Below are 15216 nucleotides of genomic sequence, written 5' to 3'. Positions count from 1 at the left end.
TTACGTAACGTAACCTCATATATTGCCCAACGAAATACCTTTTTGTTCTGGAATTTTTTGATATGGCTTATAGGCGGGACAGTGACGACCAGCTGAAAAGGAAAATACAAAGACAAACTATTTTCGCTTCTGGCTAAGTTGACGTATTGAGGAATTATTGACGTCGATATTCACATTTAATTTCGTAGATCCTCCGATTGTAGTTTTTTACTTGCTAAGATGGCAGTCTTCTGGTTCATAAATGACCTACGTTCGGTGCAGTTCTTGTACAGTAGACTCTCGTATACACTCTCGCTTCTGGCCGTTGAGTGAGCTCACTTTCTAAATACGAATAAATAGTTGTACATATATGTATATGTAACATCCGAAAAAGTCTCAGCTAGCAAAGTACTAAATATCAAGTGCCCACTGTATTAGTTGCTCATTCATACTGTTTTCAGCATTCATTCATACACTGGTGGTACTGATTGCATCCTTTTTGTTGTTGTTCTTTCTCAATGGAAAAATTTATCTGAACTCATTTGAAATGAGCTCTTAAAGATTTTAATGAAACACTTGCAAGTAGTTGCTCTTTGGCATTCGTTGTGGATTGTTGAAAACTTTTAATTGAAATTAATTTTAGCAAGAAATTTGTTCAATGTTAAATTTTTGATTATAAAAAGAAAAAAAATGAATTCGCTAAGCTTTTCAAGTAGTCTTGGCTTGGTAATTAGTGTTGTAACGGTAATTTTTGTGCATTACGCCGCAGCCAATAAATACAATGTATCCCTTGGGCAAATGGATACATGCAAGGAATTGACGCTACGTAATACCGGATATGCATATATACACTTCTTTCACATACAACATATGAACAACAACAAAGTAGCAGCAAACGAGAGTTTACACTTGAAATTCTATGTACTGGCCGCCATGGACGCGCATATCCTATTGGCGACCAATGATAAGCCGCGGAGCAGGGATCACGTCTACGAAGTGGGTGCGTGCACATTTTAAACGAATATTTAGTTTAAAGAAAATATGCCAAAAAATTCACGAATATTTTTCTTATCAGTTATTGGCGCCGGACAAAATTCCTTCTCGGCCATACGTAGCCGGATGGGTTCGCAACGCGTTTCTACAAGTACGGAAGCGCAGATTTTATCGATCTACGATCCGACGCCCATTGAAATTATACAAACAAAGGGTATGTACGTATGTATGTGCAAATGTGTGTGTATTTATTCGCATGAAGAAGGGGCATTGTTTAAATGCTCTTAAACAAACCAACAAAGCAAAAACAAAAAAAAAGAGTCTGATAAGTAAATTCAGAGCTGCTCTCGAAATGAACACATCCATATATTTATGCATTATATATTTTTATAAAGTTGTTTTTGTAATTATGTACCGCAGATGGCACACTTTCGGTTTACATAACCGGCTATAAAAAGGAACCACTTCTGAATTACACAGATCCCGCACCTTTAGAAATCAACTACCTCAGTTTTAGTTCCTTTGGGGGTGCTTCGGCGAAATGGTTCTACGATTGCCAATTCGATGGTTTCGGTAAGTTACTCAAAAAAAAAAAGTATCGACGAAGTTTGTTTTGAAATGGTTTCCATTGCTTTTTACAGCCGAAGAAATGGAAGAGAGTGTGCACGTGCTCGATCCATTTCACTCTTTACTCGCTAATCTGACCAAAGCATCGGCGAATGAGTCAGTGCCTACGGCTCTCAAGTCTGTGGACTTCGCCTTTCAATTAAAATCGGTTGCCTACAATCACGAAAAGTCGATATTACAAACACGTCTGCAGTTAACACTGGTGAGTAGTGTTGGCGGCAGAAACAAAAAAATGATCGGGTAGTGTTATTCAGTAATGAACTTGAGAGGCATGTGTACATACATACCTGGGTACATTAAGGCGGTCAAAAATGAAGAATACCGAAAATAAAGATACTGGCATTTTTTCTTGAAATCGGTTGATATTTAACCATGCTGCCAGGGATTTGAGGTTTTCTGTATATTTTACATATTCGTAGAATTTCTATAAAATCGTTTAAAATAGAAATCTGTTTTCATCGAATACGAATATTTACATTCAGAAATCTTCAAAAAATTCAATTACGATACATATGTATTTAACTTTTAAATTTTACGAATCACTTTTTCATACCCGATAATATAACTTTTATACATACAAGTTATGAAAAAAGATCATAAAATTTTAAAGTTAAATATGCATCATTACCTATTTAATCTTTTGAAAAGAAATATTCTATTCGATCAAAAATATTACTTTTTAATGATTTTATTGCCATTCTACGAAAAAAATAAATTTTTCCCTATAAAATATATGGAAAACTTCAAAGCCCCGGCGGCGCGGCAAAATCTTAACCGATTTCAAACAAAAAATACAGGTATACTTAATTTCGACATTCTTCAGTATGGAAAAAGTTGATTTTTCTGAGGGTTTTTGGACCACCCTAAAGTATATATGTACTTATGAATTTTTTAAGAATTGAAAAATGTGGAAAGAATGCTAACAATTTTTAACTAAAGTCTATCTAAATATCTATTTTTTTTTAAAGAAAGAAAAATATGTTTAAATAAAAAAAATATTCAAAGGTATATATGTATGTATTTAAATTTTTTTTAATTTAACCAGGAACTTAGAACAAAAGGTATGATCGGAACTAAATGTCGTTCTTGTAGTTTGGTTTCCAAGTACCCTTCAACACCAAAACCGAAATGAGAAAAAAACTATAGAGAACGTTCTTAATGGGAACTACATTTATCAGAACAAAACCCTGTGGAACGTTCCCAAAGAGAACAAAATGCTAGTAATATTTTCGAGAACATTTCCAAGAGAACAGAACGAGGAAATAAACTCTAAGGAACTTTCTATCGAAGAACAATTTGGGCACTAGAGTCCCAGGAAATTTCTGACATAGAACGAAACGGGAACAGATCTTCTCTGAACTATTCGCGAAGAAAGGAATCGAAAACAAAGCGTTTCTCATAGCGTTCATTAGTTGGAAATGTTTGAATATTAAAATTAATAAAAAATAACTGAAAGTTAACTATGCAAATAAAGTCCAGCGAAAGATTTAAGACACGAACTTTTCTTACACAGAACATCCATAAATGGACGTAAATGAACAGCTCACCCTAATAATAAACGACCTGGAAGTTGAAATGATCCAGCTGTGCTCTGGCTTTGGATTAAGAAAAGTGATTTTCACTCAAACTATTTTTCATCCCAACACGTAGATGCTCCTCACACATTTAACGTAAAGTTCTCAAAACGTTTGTTCTCTAGCACAACGTTCCCCAGACCTTTGTTTTTATGCTATCCTCCTTTAAAATGTTCTCGATACTTTCGTTCTCATTGGAAAAGTTCCCGTTTATTTTATTTTATTTTATTTTATTTTTTTTTTTATTTTTTTAATTATTTTATTTTATTTTATTTTATTTTATTTCATTTTATTTTATTTTATTTTATTTTTAATTTAATTTAATTTAATTTAATTTAATTTAATTTAATTTAATTTAATTTAATTTAATTTAATTTAATTTAATTTTATTTTATTTTATTTTATTTTATTTTATTTTATTTTATTTTATTTTATTTTATTTTATTTTATTTTATTTTATTTTATTTTATTTTACATATTTTATTTTATTTTATTTAGAATGCTTTTTTAATTTAGTTGTATTTTATTTTATTTTATGTTATCGACGCACTTTACGGTCGATAATGAATATTGAATTTTACTTCTTCAACTTTTGCAACAGTATTGGCACGACCCCCGTCTGGCGTGGAATGCGGAAGAAAATGGAATACCAGCCGTGTGCTTCAGCAGCAGAAATGCACCTGCGGGAATATGGCAGCCGGATTTAATACTGCTTAAGTAAGTTAATTGAGTTACAAACAAAACTGCTCTTGGAATTTCGAAATGTAATATTTTTAATTTTTCTCTCTCCCCTGCCCACCACTCACAGTGCCGCTCACAACATCGACGACACCCAACATGAACCCGACGTCGGTTTGGTGGTTTATGCCAATGGCAACCTGACAATGCTTAATACAAATGCAGAATTCACCACATGGTGTGTTGACACGAAACGCAATTGGCCACATGAACGTCTAAATTGTGGACTCATACTGGGCCTAAAATCTTTCTCGCCACTCACCCACGAGCCCATCACTTTGGCTTATGACAGCTCATTGCCACTGCCAGTGGAGCCTTTCAATATGCTAAGCGAGTGGCATTTCAGACAGATAAGCTTATCGGTGATCGCCACCGCCGATAACAATACGGATCGTTATGGTACGCAGGCCATTGCGCAGACCATGAATGGCGATATATCGCTGGAGTTTGTGATCGAAAGGAATGGCAGTTTCTATAAGAATGTCTTCATGATGCCGCTAGTGGGTAGGGTTTATTAAAATTTTAAACACTAACACTTTTTTAAACAAATTTTTTTTTGTTTTTTCTTGTTCTTGTAGCCTCTGAAACGCTCATCGTGTTATCTTTTCTATTGCGCGGCTATCGTCGCGGTGGGCTGATCCTTGCGGTGTTCTTCGTAATTTCGCTGGGTATGATGTTTGTCACGAAGCATGCGCCCACGGCTTATATACCAAATATGCGTGAGTTGTTTTCCTTGTTTTTTTTTTTTAAGTAGTTTGGTAAATTATTTTTACTTTAATTTCCAGTGCATGCATATAGACACGTGATGCGAACTGCAACTTTCTGCTACTTGCTGCACGTGTCACTAATGTGGCTGGAACTGTATCCGCCGAAGGCGAAACCCATGGACTGGATGATGCGGCTGATTAATCTATCAGCTCTGAGGTTATTGCTCTGCCTGCGAGTGACTGATGTAGGTTTTCAAGAGTTTGTTTTTGGGGTATTCAAGTTTGGAAAATGCTTATGAAAGCTACACATAAAAACTTCAAGGGATTACAACTTGCAGCCTTAAAATTTGAAAGCTTGATTATTTGCTAGGAAAAACTTTTCTAATGAATCCTTATCAGCGAAAGTTCGTGGCAGAAGTTTTCTTTATTCTGATAGAGACCCTCTTCCTTCCCGCATTAGTACTGAAAAATTTGGTTTTATACAAGTAGTTTCATGTGATTTTTTTGGTAAACATTTTGCTTAAGTACTTTATAAAATGTTTATGCTAATTCAAAGTTTTCGCGCGAAAGCTTCCTTTTCCAAACTGAGTGTACGTCTTTCTATACTAGTGTGTGACTTTCATCAGGAAATCAAACAATTTAGCGGATTGTGTGAACACGTGGCGAAAGCTTATTCTGTGTAGGAAAGTAATATCTAGTGTTTGAAAGCTAACATAAAAGCTTTGCTGTCTTAAATAAGCTTATAATCTTATAGACGGGAGATTTTTTCATTAGGTTTTGTAATCATGGTACGAAAAAAAGTCGGAGTAAACCATCACGCTTGGCCATCATAGCTGTAAAAGCACGCAAGATTTATACAAAAAAAAAATATTCAGATTTTTTAGTTCTTTCTTTTATCTTTCAGTGCGATGAATTCGTGAGAATACAGACGCATCCCTGGCGTGAGTTGGCCAAGATGATCAACAATTGCTGCTTTATCGTCATCAGTACTTTATTTATAGTCATCGATATTCTGCTGTTGCCGAGCTTCTAAAATCACACCTCACACAGCAGTTTTAGATAATACATATACTTTTTGCCAACTGCTCAAAATTTACCTATTAATATGTACGCCCAAAAGCTGTGAAGTCAAAAGCGAAAAAACTTAATATTTTTTTTTTATCGAAAAAAGTTCACTTAGCATTTTATTCTTGTTGTTGTTACAGTACAAAGAAAATCATTTAATAAATACAAAATGTGTATGTTAGCATATGTATGTATGTATGAAATAATATTCTCGTCAACATTTTAACTGGCATATTTCAAATTCCACTCTCCCACATTCCTCAGCTGCGCCACTTTGGGCATTCAATGACGCAATGTTGTATTTTTTTGGGGGGTAACTTTCATGAGCTTTTCTGCCATCGTGAACTTAATTTCTGCTTTGCCATAGTGAATATTTTATTTAAACAATTAATATTTATGTAGTTAAATACATTTCAAATAGAAATTAATGCAAATGGTGAAGTGAATTTTTCTCCATTTTTCCTTCACTCTGTCAAAACTGTCTCCCGTACTTTATCCTCGTGCTTGCATCGTGCGGCTGCTCACTGTCGTTCTTGTTGTTGTTCTTGATTGTTCTTGCTGCTGTTGTTGTTATTATAACATTGTTGTATTATTTTTATTGTTCTTGTTGTCAACACATTTACATATAATGTAAATCCATCAATGATAGAAAATGCATTGTAGTTGTAAATTACTCGTAAGAAGAATTCCCTTCAAGGGCGGAAAAAATATTATTTAGATGCTTAGATCCTTGAAAATCCTAGTAAACCATTTAATGACTACCAAAACAAAAAAAAAAATAACGAAGTTTTTAAAGCGCCGGCCACCGGCAGGCGGACCTGCGCTGAATTATAAAATATTTAAGCCGTAATTCCATACGTCCTTGTAAAACACAAATTCTTCAATCCCTGCTGACTTGCCTTCATTTTCTTTTACTTCTTATTTTTGTTTTATTTTTTATTTTATTTTCTGTTTTGTTTTTCTTCTTTTCCTGCACATTTAATGTCCGTAACCACTAATACCTCCAATATGTCCGTAGCTACTAATACCTCCAATGTGTCCATAACTAATTGCTGGTGCGGCGGCGTACGAGATCGCAGGAGCGGCATATTTGATGGCTGGTGCGGCGTACGAGATGGCCGGTGCAGCGTAGGAAATGGCTGGTGCGGGCGCAGCGTAAGAAATGGCGGGAGCGGCGTACTTGACTACTGGAGCCGCTACGGCAACTGGAGCGGGAGCGGCGACCTTAACGACGGCTGGTGCGGCGTGCTGGATTACCTATTAAACGGGGAGAGAATGCGAGCAGAATATTAAAAAAATATATATATATGTATAAATATTAGGTTCTCTCCCGTAGGCAACGCAGGATTCCGCGGATGCCCACAAAAACAGCCCAGAAATCATTCCCGTACTCAACAAAATGGGTAATACAGAGTGAAAATTGGAAAGTATTGGATCGTAAGTGTCTTCTTCTTCCTGCCCGAAATAGCCCAGACTTTTTCTCCGGGTAAAAATGGATAAAGTGTCAAAGTTCATATCTGTTTTGCGCTGTTTTGCGTTTACATGTTGCATGCATTTACTTGGTGCTTTTAAGGAATAGTGAATGACCTGTTGATGTATTTTCAAACTTTGTATACTTAAAATCAAATTTTTGAAACCAAAACTAAATTTTCAAGTGTTTGCGTTTAAGTTACAAAAACAAAAACAATGCTAATCATCCGTTTCTCCAATTTTGGGCACGAAATGTGGCTTTTTGCGTTACCGTACTTCTGGACTTTGTTCCATTTTTGAGAGCAAACCTTTGGCTCAATTCTCAATTACCGGATCTGGTCCAGATTATTAGGGAAAGAACCTAAATATTATAATTGTTGTTCTTAAAAAAAAATAAATATAAAAAAATAATAATTGGTAAATGGTAACAATTTTATAGAAAAAAAGTTAATTTAATTTAATTTAATTGAAGAAAATTTTTTGACATGAAAATTGGTCTTAGGAAAGTTAACAGGAAAGAAAACATTTTCGGGGCGAAAAAAATTTATGACCTATAAAGTTTTTGCAATCTAAATTTAGTCAAAATGTTGGAAGCTTTTAAAATAAAAATAATTTTAACCAAAAAACCAACATGTTCTAAGCGTCGCAAAAAACTCTCAAAAGCAGCCAGATATGGTTTTCCTATATTATGTTATATTTTTCAAAGGTTTATATTTCTCGAATTCAACAAATAAAAATGAAAAATAAAAATTACTATTGGAGTTTGTTTTTTTCGCTCAAAAGAAATTATTATTACTTGATTTTTTTTTGTGAAAAAAATAGTTATTTTATGGTTTTTACGTTATCGCTCAAAGATAATACGTATTATTGAGTTTTACTTTTGAGGCACAAAAATAATAATCATTGTTGAGTTTTTTTTATATAAATCAAACTTTAATAATTTTTGTCGAGGAAAAAAAATCAACAAAAATTATCTACTTTTAAGCGAACAATCAAAATCATAAAATAGTAATTAAATGCTGATTTAAAAAATTTTACTTCAAAAACCGCCCGTGAAAATAAAATGTAATAAGAAAAAATTAAGTTAAAATTTTACTTTCGAGCTCAAAATTTACTGAAATTTTCGTCCGAAATTTGTTTGAAATTAAAACCCATCTTTAGATGGAAATTAAAAAAAAAAATCTTTAAAAAGTAAAAAACGGGAAGTAAATTGAGTTCGAAATTTACTGAAACTTTCCTCCGAAAATTGTTTGAAATGACAAAAGTAAAAAAAATATGAGACACAATTTGCGAAATCAAAACTGAGTGCAGCCTTCGTCTACAAAAACTTGTAAAAAAAAATTGTTAAATATTTTTAAGAGAAAATTCGGAAATCGGAATTCGGAGAAATCGGTAGCTGAGATATGGTATTTTCGAACCATTAGCTGATATACTTATGCAGAGCGATCTTTCACTCAGCTGTCGTTTAAAATTTTAAGAGTTCAATAAACAACAATTAACGTATTTAAAATAGGCCGAAATAAGGATATACACAACTGGGACGCTGGGGCAATGCTTATTTCAGAATAATTAAAAATTTTCGCAAACTGACTCCTTTCCTTCACTGTCCTCTGAATTTTCGCACTTCAACATACATTTGTCTGCTTCAAATTACACTCACTAACACTGTCACAGCCGTTTGCACATCCTTCTAATTTCTCAAAAAAAACATCTTTCGCCACCACAATCCCCCAAACTCACCTGACTGAAGGTGGAATAACTAGTGGCGGCCGGTGCTGCCTTCACAACAGCTGGCGCAGCGACAACAGCGGGGGCAGCATAGGCCTTGACGACCGGCGCTGGAGCATAGCTGATGGCCGGTGCTGCGTAACTAATAGCCGGAGCAGCGTTTGCGTAACTGAGTGCTGGCGCCGCATACGATTCATGGCCCAAACCACCCAAACCCAAATATCCAGGAGCAGCGGTAGCAGCTGCGATCAAGCTGAGCAGGATCTAGTGTAACGCAACAGAAAGGACACATTGAATTTAGAATATGCAAAGGATAATGAAACACAAGCACTAATCTGATTCTTCATTGCAACACAGCACACGCGCTATCCTCACCAGATATTTCATGTTGTAGTAGTGACGCGTCTCTTGGCGGAGGATTTAAAACGGTTTATTGCGAACTCTTTCACGCACGTTTACTAATTGCACGCACAGACTTCGATTAGTAGTCGATTGGTTGGTGGAAAAGTCAACTGTGATTTCTATGCTGACAAGCAGTTACTTTTATAGTTCAACGCGTTCGATCGTAAATTAGAAAAATCATTTCGAAGAGCGCAAAAACACAACAAAATGCGCATTCTTGTGCGAATTGCACGCAGAACTAAAAGCAAACAAAAATAAAAATAAAAAAATACTGGCAAATAAGAGCGCATAAAAACGCACAATCAAAAGAAAAAAAAGCAAGTTGATTGCAATCGGCTAGACGCTGCGCATGCGCGCCACAAACGAAAGACTCAAAGCGCGAACTTGCGTCGTCGACTGTGGCAAGTTGCAGTGGCAGAAACGATTCTGGATAAGTCAAATGCTTTTGCCTGAGATGCTGCAGATGTTAGCATTGCATTGGCTAGTTGTTGTTCATAGCTGTTCATTTGGCAATGCGTGCAGGCGCCAAGTTGGAAGCTCGAATTGTAGCAACGCGTTACCGACAATGGTCTGGCCGCAGATCGAGGCTTGGCGTCTCACAAATCTATTAAACGCGTTGGCTGCTGCGGTGGTGGCGCTGGCGGCAAGTAGAAAAAAGAGCGAATGAGATTTTTTGTTACTTGGCCAGCAAAGTTTTGGAGACATTTTTTTTTAGTTGGTTTTTTGCTTTATTGGATGCGATATTAAGTTGATTAAAAGAGCTTCTAGAGTTAACAGGCGCTGGCGAGACGTTGTTGGAGTGTATGAAAGTTGTAGTCGAAAGCTAATTGAAACAAGCAAGTCTTTTCCATCAAAAATGCTGCGCGTGTAGAAATATTTTTATTTTGGTGCAAAAAAATAAAATTTAAAATTTTATTTCCTTTATCTGACGGGCGGCTGAATAGTAGTTTTGCAACAACCAATTTTTCTTTAATAACTTGCTTGCACGCCTAATTTAAAAAAAATAGTGCTGGCCCAAATTTTCCTTAAAAGTGCTTTTGTATCTCGACAACGCTCGACTTCTCAGCGCTTCCTTTTAAAGCTTAACCATACGTGCGTTTTTCAATGAATGACAGTAATTTAATTTAGCTGGAAATTAATAATTCAACGGGGCTTCCTTATTTGTATAAGTAAAATAATCGGCTAAAATATTTCGGAAAAATAAGGCATGAGAAGAAAAAGTATAAAAAGAAGTGGGACATTAGACCGTACACTTCTGAGTCGTTTTGCAAACATTTTGGAACAAACATTTTTTTTTTTTTTTTTGGCCAAATCATTTACCGTCATATCTTCGGCATTTACAGCCAGATCTTGAAGTGTGATTTATCGATGTTCTTATCCCGAAGAGCGAATTTTACTTGTTCCAAAGTTCTTATTCTTACAAAATATTTTATTTTTTTTTTCACTTTTATTTCTACATCGTTTGATTAAAAAAAAATGCCGATAAAAATAAAATATTTCACACAAACAACAAAAAATAAAAGTAATCTTAAAGCTATTGCTCCAATACATACTACTAACCAAAATTATTTTACCTTACTCTAAAATAAAATTAAGGCGTCTTGATTTTTTTTTGCGGCAAAGTCATTAATCACTTCTTCAATGTCACGATCAACTTTGCGATAGATTTATCGTTTAATGCTGAGGAAAAATCGATAAATGGCATGCGAAAAATAAATATCAGTGACGATATCGAAATAGTTGGTGAACATAAAATCGATAACGACATCGACTCAAATACATCGAACGTGACGTTGATAAAAAAATCGATAATGACGATGATAACTTTGTCGATAGATTTAACGATCAAAGAATTTAGAATATATATATATATAGATTGGCGCTTACACATATGTTAGTGTTTGGCCGNTCATAAAATCGATAACGACATCGTCTCAAATACATCGAACGTGACGTTGATAAAAAAATCGATAATGACGATGATAACTTTGTCGATAGATTTAACGATCAAAGAATTTAGAATACCAAGCCCAAATATATCGAAAGGGCCGTCAATAAACATATCGAAAAGGATATTGATGAAAAAAATATTTTTGAATATCAAGTACACCCATATTCTTCGTTTACCTTAAGTCACGGTATTCAGCTTTCCCTAACATCATAAAAAAAATCCGGGCCGACGAATTGATATTGTCGCCATCAGTGAAAATGGCCTTATATGACACTTTTTTCGAAAATGCGGTTTTTTCNGCTTTAGAATACCAAGCCCAAATATATCGAAAGGGCCGTCAATAAACATATCGAAAAGGATATTGATGAAAAAAATATTTTTGAATATCAAGTACACCCATATTCTTCGTTTACCTTAAGTCACGGTATTCAGCTTTCCCTAACATCATAAAAAAAATCCGGGCCGACGAATTGATATTGTCGCCATCAGTGAAAATGGCCTTATATGACACTTTTTTCGAAAATGCGGTTTTTTCATATTGTGCTATCACCAAAACACACTTCCATATCGAAATGCATAAGCGTAACTTAAAAAATACGAGATTAATTGGCTTCTTTAAGCACTTTCCATGTTTTTTTGCTTCTCCTTTTGCATTCGTCGTGGCTATATATCTGTGGGACTGAATAGCTGATTATCTGTAGAATAGTCTCTTTGCCTCTTTCTCGTGATACATAAATGTTACCTCAGAGAATAGCATAATTAAGTGGGCCATTAAATGTGCAGCTGCTGTGCCGTAATTTTTCTCAGTGCCTAGTGCGAATACAGCGAAAACGCCTAACGCAATAAAATGACTCAGTTTGCTGGCAGAATTAAAAGGAAAATCATGCAATCACAAACTACGAAGAAATAAAATGAAAATGTTTGGTGGACAAACAATTTTAGTTTTTTCGAGGCATTTAAAAAATTGCAACACGCATCGAAAATCGAAAGGATTTTGCGGTGCATAGCCAAATTTGGGTGTGTGGACGCTTTTTAGGCGTTTTCATAAAAGAAAAAAAAAGAAAAAGAAAACAATGCAATTACATTTGCAATACAGCGTAGAGTGGAAATTGAAATGAACTGAATTGAATTGAATTTACTTGCATTAAATTGCGCCGCTTGTCATTGGTGTAAGTGGTGCAGCGCCATGCAGCCATGACAAAAATTTCAAAATCATGTTTAACACCAAAAATGGTTATTCAGTCATTCTAATGCAGCGAGAATTAATTATCCAACAGAATTTTCTTCGACGAAAATGAATTCAAGCTATAAGTACTTTATAATTTATGAAGGCTTTTAATGTAGCGAAAAAAAAAAAAATGTAACACACTTTGTGCGAGTACAATAGGCTCCCAAGGGAGCAACGTAAAATGTCTCGTCAACACGCCACCGTCGACCTCACTCTGTTGTGCATATTTAGATGGTGACGGGCTGCTGTATTATGCCACAAGCGCATTGTGTGTGCCACAACGCGCTTTAGCAGCCAGGTTGGCGTCACTTGCACTGCGACTTTTTCGCACACATGCAGAAGTGAAGTGCAGGTGTTTGCGGACGCGTTTTAGGCGCCACAGCATAGAGCTCTAATGAATTTGTACGACAAGCGACTGTAACGGTCACCGTAATTACAACAAAAATATACACAACAACAAGCAGCAAAAAAGTACGCACAACGATCGCACCACTCATAATTCATAAATTTAGCACACCACTGTAAGTGTCTGAAAAATCAAAAAAACAAAAGTAAAAGGTGGCTAAGAAGGAAAAAATCACGAAGTCAATTGTTCGGGTAATTGCGGCTGCGCTGCCTCTTTTTTTGCGTGCGACTTTTTTGCCACTGGCAGTTGCTGGTAATCGCTGCCAACAACTACGCGTAACTAAGATAAGTAATAAATAAATGAAGTATTTATGCGTTGATACTCCGATAATTGCGTGCGATTTGTTTTGAGTGAGCTGTAATGATTATGGTGCAAATTAATCGTGTGGGATTAGAGTTAGGCTAAAGAAGTGATGGGAACTTAATGACAAACAACAACAAAAAAAAAACTACAAAATTTTAATGTTTCAAACAAAATTCTTTTATTTTTTAACTTAGTGCAATAAAATTTGTAACAGAGCGTTATTTTGAGTTCGCCGTGTAACCAGTTTTTTATAAGTTCTTACTTTCAATTATACTTAATTGCCTATGTGATTGTAAGTGTGTGTGTGTAAGCGTGTACATGCGTATTTGTAAATGGGTATTATTTTACATTCTAGGCCATATTAGTTATAAAATATTTATGACATTTGCTTGTATGTCATTATGATCCACTTCTATACCTTATTTAGCACAATCAGTTTAGAATCAGGTTTTACTAAATTTTAAAGACTTATCGATTTGACGGTTGTACAATACTGTAACTCATAATGCTGGTTTTTTGTACACCTTTTATTCAACCGAGAGCAGTTTTGCAAAATCTAAAAGTGATTTGTCTTTTATTGCATACACAAAAAGTAGTTTAACTTTAGCGCTACTTTTTCGAAAAATATTTGAAAACCATATCAACATATATGCGGATACAGGTTCCTAGAGCATGCTTCATGTTTCATATGGAACGTAATCAAAGATACGGTGAAATAAAATTTAGAATTATACTAAAATTCAAATGTCTGTAAAATCAGAATTTCTCAAACGAAATAAATTAGTTTCCAATAAATAGCGACTACGAATGCGAATTGAGAATATACAGTGACTCACATAAGTGACAACATATTGATTTTTTTAGATAATCACAATATTAAAAAAAAAAAATATTTGTTTTTTCTATAAAAATATTGTCCAAGCTTTAACAAACCCATATATAAATAAAAGTTTCAAACTGTATGCAAAATTTTGGAAATTTCAACAAGTTTTCCTATAAATTTCAAACTTATTTATCTTAACCTTTAGAACATTTCCGGTTATGCAGTTTTGTGGCCCTTTTAATTTTAGTCGAATGAGGTGCAAGTTTCCATTGGCTAAAAAATCGCGTTGATTTAACAAATTTTTTTTTGGTGACTGCTTTTGCGATTTTTATATAGTGCAATTTATGAAAACTGGCGTTGACTTTTTGAAATTTGGTTGCGAATACATCTTATAATTGCAAAAATCCAAAAATTAAAAAAAATTAGAAATTTCGTATAATGTTTGAAAATTTTTACTATATGGTTTTGGGTAAAGCTTGGACAATATTTTTGTATAACAAAAAAGAAAATTAAGTTCAAAAATATCGTAAATATTAAAAAAAAAATTCAAAACACGTGGTCACTTGTTTGAGTCACTGTATATTCTGAATTCCCAAACGGTATATACATATACCGAAAAATCCGAAATATTTATCAATCTCAGTAACAATAAGGACAAAATTATCGTTGTCGATAGTTATTTGGAAAAGTATCGATAAAAATAATAATAGCGATCTTGATACATATAATTGAAATAAATAACGAATGGGAAGAATAAACAAGTAATTATTTATTAAGCAGAAGCGACTTCAATGCTTATGTAAAAATGTAGGAGTACCGTTAATTTCTTCATGGTGCAATGGTCGGAATTGAAACAATATGCCGAAGAAATGAAGCCTCCCCCTACACGGGAAACTTTTTTTTACATTAGTACGCTAGAAGTTTTTTTATCTAGATCGATACTGGTAATAATATTGAATTAATTATCCTTATAAAATCGTTAGAAATAAATATAATCATAATTTGTCTAGAGGTATCGATAATGATATCGAAAAAATTATCAATATCGAGTATGTCCACTTGGCAACAACCAAAAAATATCGAAGGAGTTATCATTTTCGATAACCATTTCAAAAAATATCTATGACATGACGGCAGCATTATCGTAAAAAACCGAGATCCAAAATTTAAAGTCTACAAATCAAGCTCATATCTATTGATTTTTCGAATAAATTGAAGTTGG

At 34.4% G+C, this 15216-nt stretch overlaps 2 protein-coding genes across 2 annotated transcripts; one reads left to right on the top strand and one right to left on the bottom strand.

Annotated features, from left to right (window-relative positions):
• The first annotated feature begins 566 nt into the window (after positions 1-566).
• Positions 567-5823, top strand: NtR (neuronal acetylcholine receptor subunit NtR). Its single transcript, XM_017623525.1, has 9 exons — positions 567-979; positions 1055-1186; positions 1393-1545; positions 1614-1801; positions 3775-3890; positions 3982-4415; positions 4490-4630; positions 4697-4863; positions 5523-5823. The coding sequence occupies exons 1-9, from the start codon at positions 670-672 to the stop codon at positions 5649-5651; spliced, it is 1770 nt and encodes a 589-aa protein (XP_017479014.1). The 5' UTR covers positions 567-669; the 3' UTR covers positions 5652-5823.
• Positions 5824-6661: 838 nt separating this feature from the next.
• On the bottom strand, positions 6662-9268 carry LOC108368634 (cuticle protein 16.5). The gene is made up of 3 exons (XM_017623523.1): positions 9257-9268; positions 8894-9145; positions 6662-6940 (listed from the first exon to the last, which is right to left on the bottom strand). The coding sequence occupies exons 1-3, from the start codon at positions 9266-9268 to the stop codon at positions 6662-6664; spliced, it is 543 nt and encodes a 180-aa protein (XP_017479012.1).
• Between the last annotated feature and the right edge of the window lie 5948 nt (positions 9269-15216).

The sequence above is a fragment of the Rhagoletis zephyria genome, unplaced genomic scaffold, assembly GCF_001687245.7.
Source record: "Rhagoletis zephyria isolate East Lansing unplaced genomic scaffold, Rhagoletis_zephyria_1.1 Rzeph_scaffold_03230, whole genome shotgun sequence".
NCBI classification, from domain to species: domain Eukaryota; kingdom Metazoa; phylum Arthropoda; class Insecta; order Diptera; family Tephritidae; genus Rhagoletis; species Rhagoletis zephyria.
This window is presented reverse-complemented; position numbering and strand designations above follow the sequence as displayed.

Coding starts and splice junctions, on each gene's coding strand:
- LOC108368634 (XM_017623523.1), bottom strand. Junction 6,941..8,893: donor GTTATTCCACCTTCAGTCAG/GTGAGTTTGGGG, acceptor CCCGTTTAATAG/GTAATCCAGCACGCCGCACC.
- NtR (XM_017623525.1), top strand. CDS start 670: ATGAATTCGCTAAGCTTTTCAAGTAGTCTTGGCTTGGTAATTAGTGTT. Junction 1,546..1,613: donor TTGCCAATTCGATGGTTTCG/GTAAGTTACTCA, acceptor TGCTTTTTACAG/CCGAAGAAATGGAAGAGAGT. Junction 4,416..4,489: donor CTTCATGATGCCGCTAGTGG/GTAGGGTTTATT, acceptor TTGTTCTTGTAG/CCTCTGAAACGCTCATCGTG.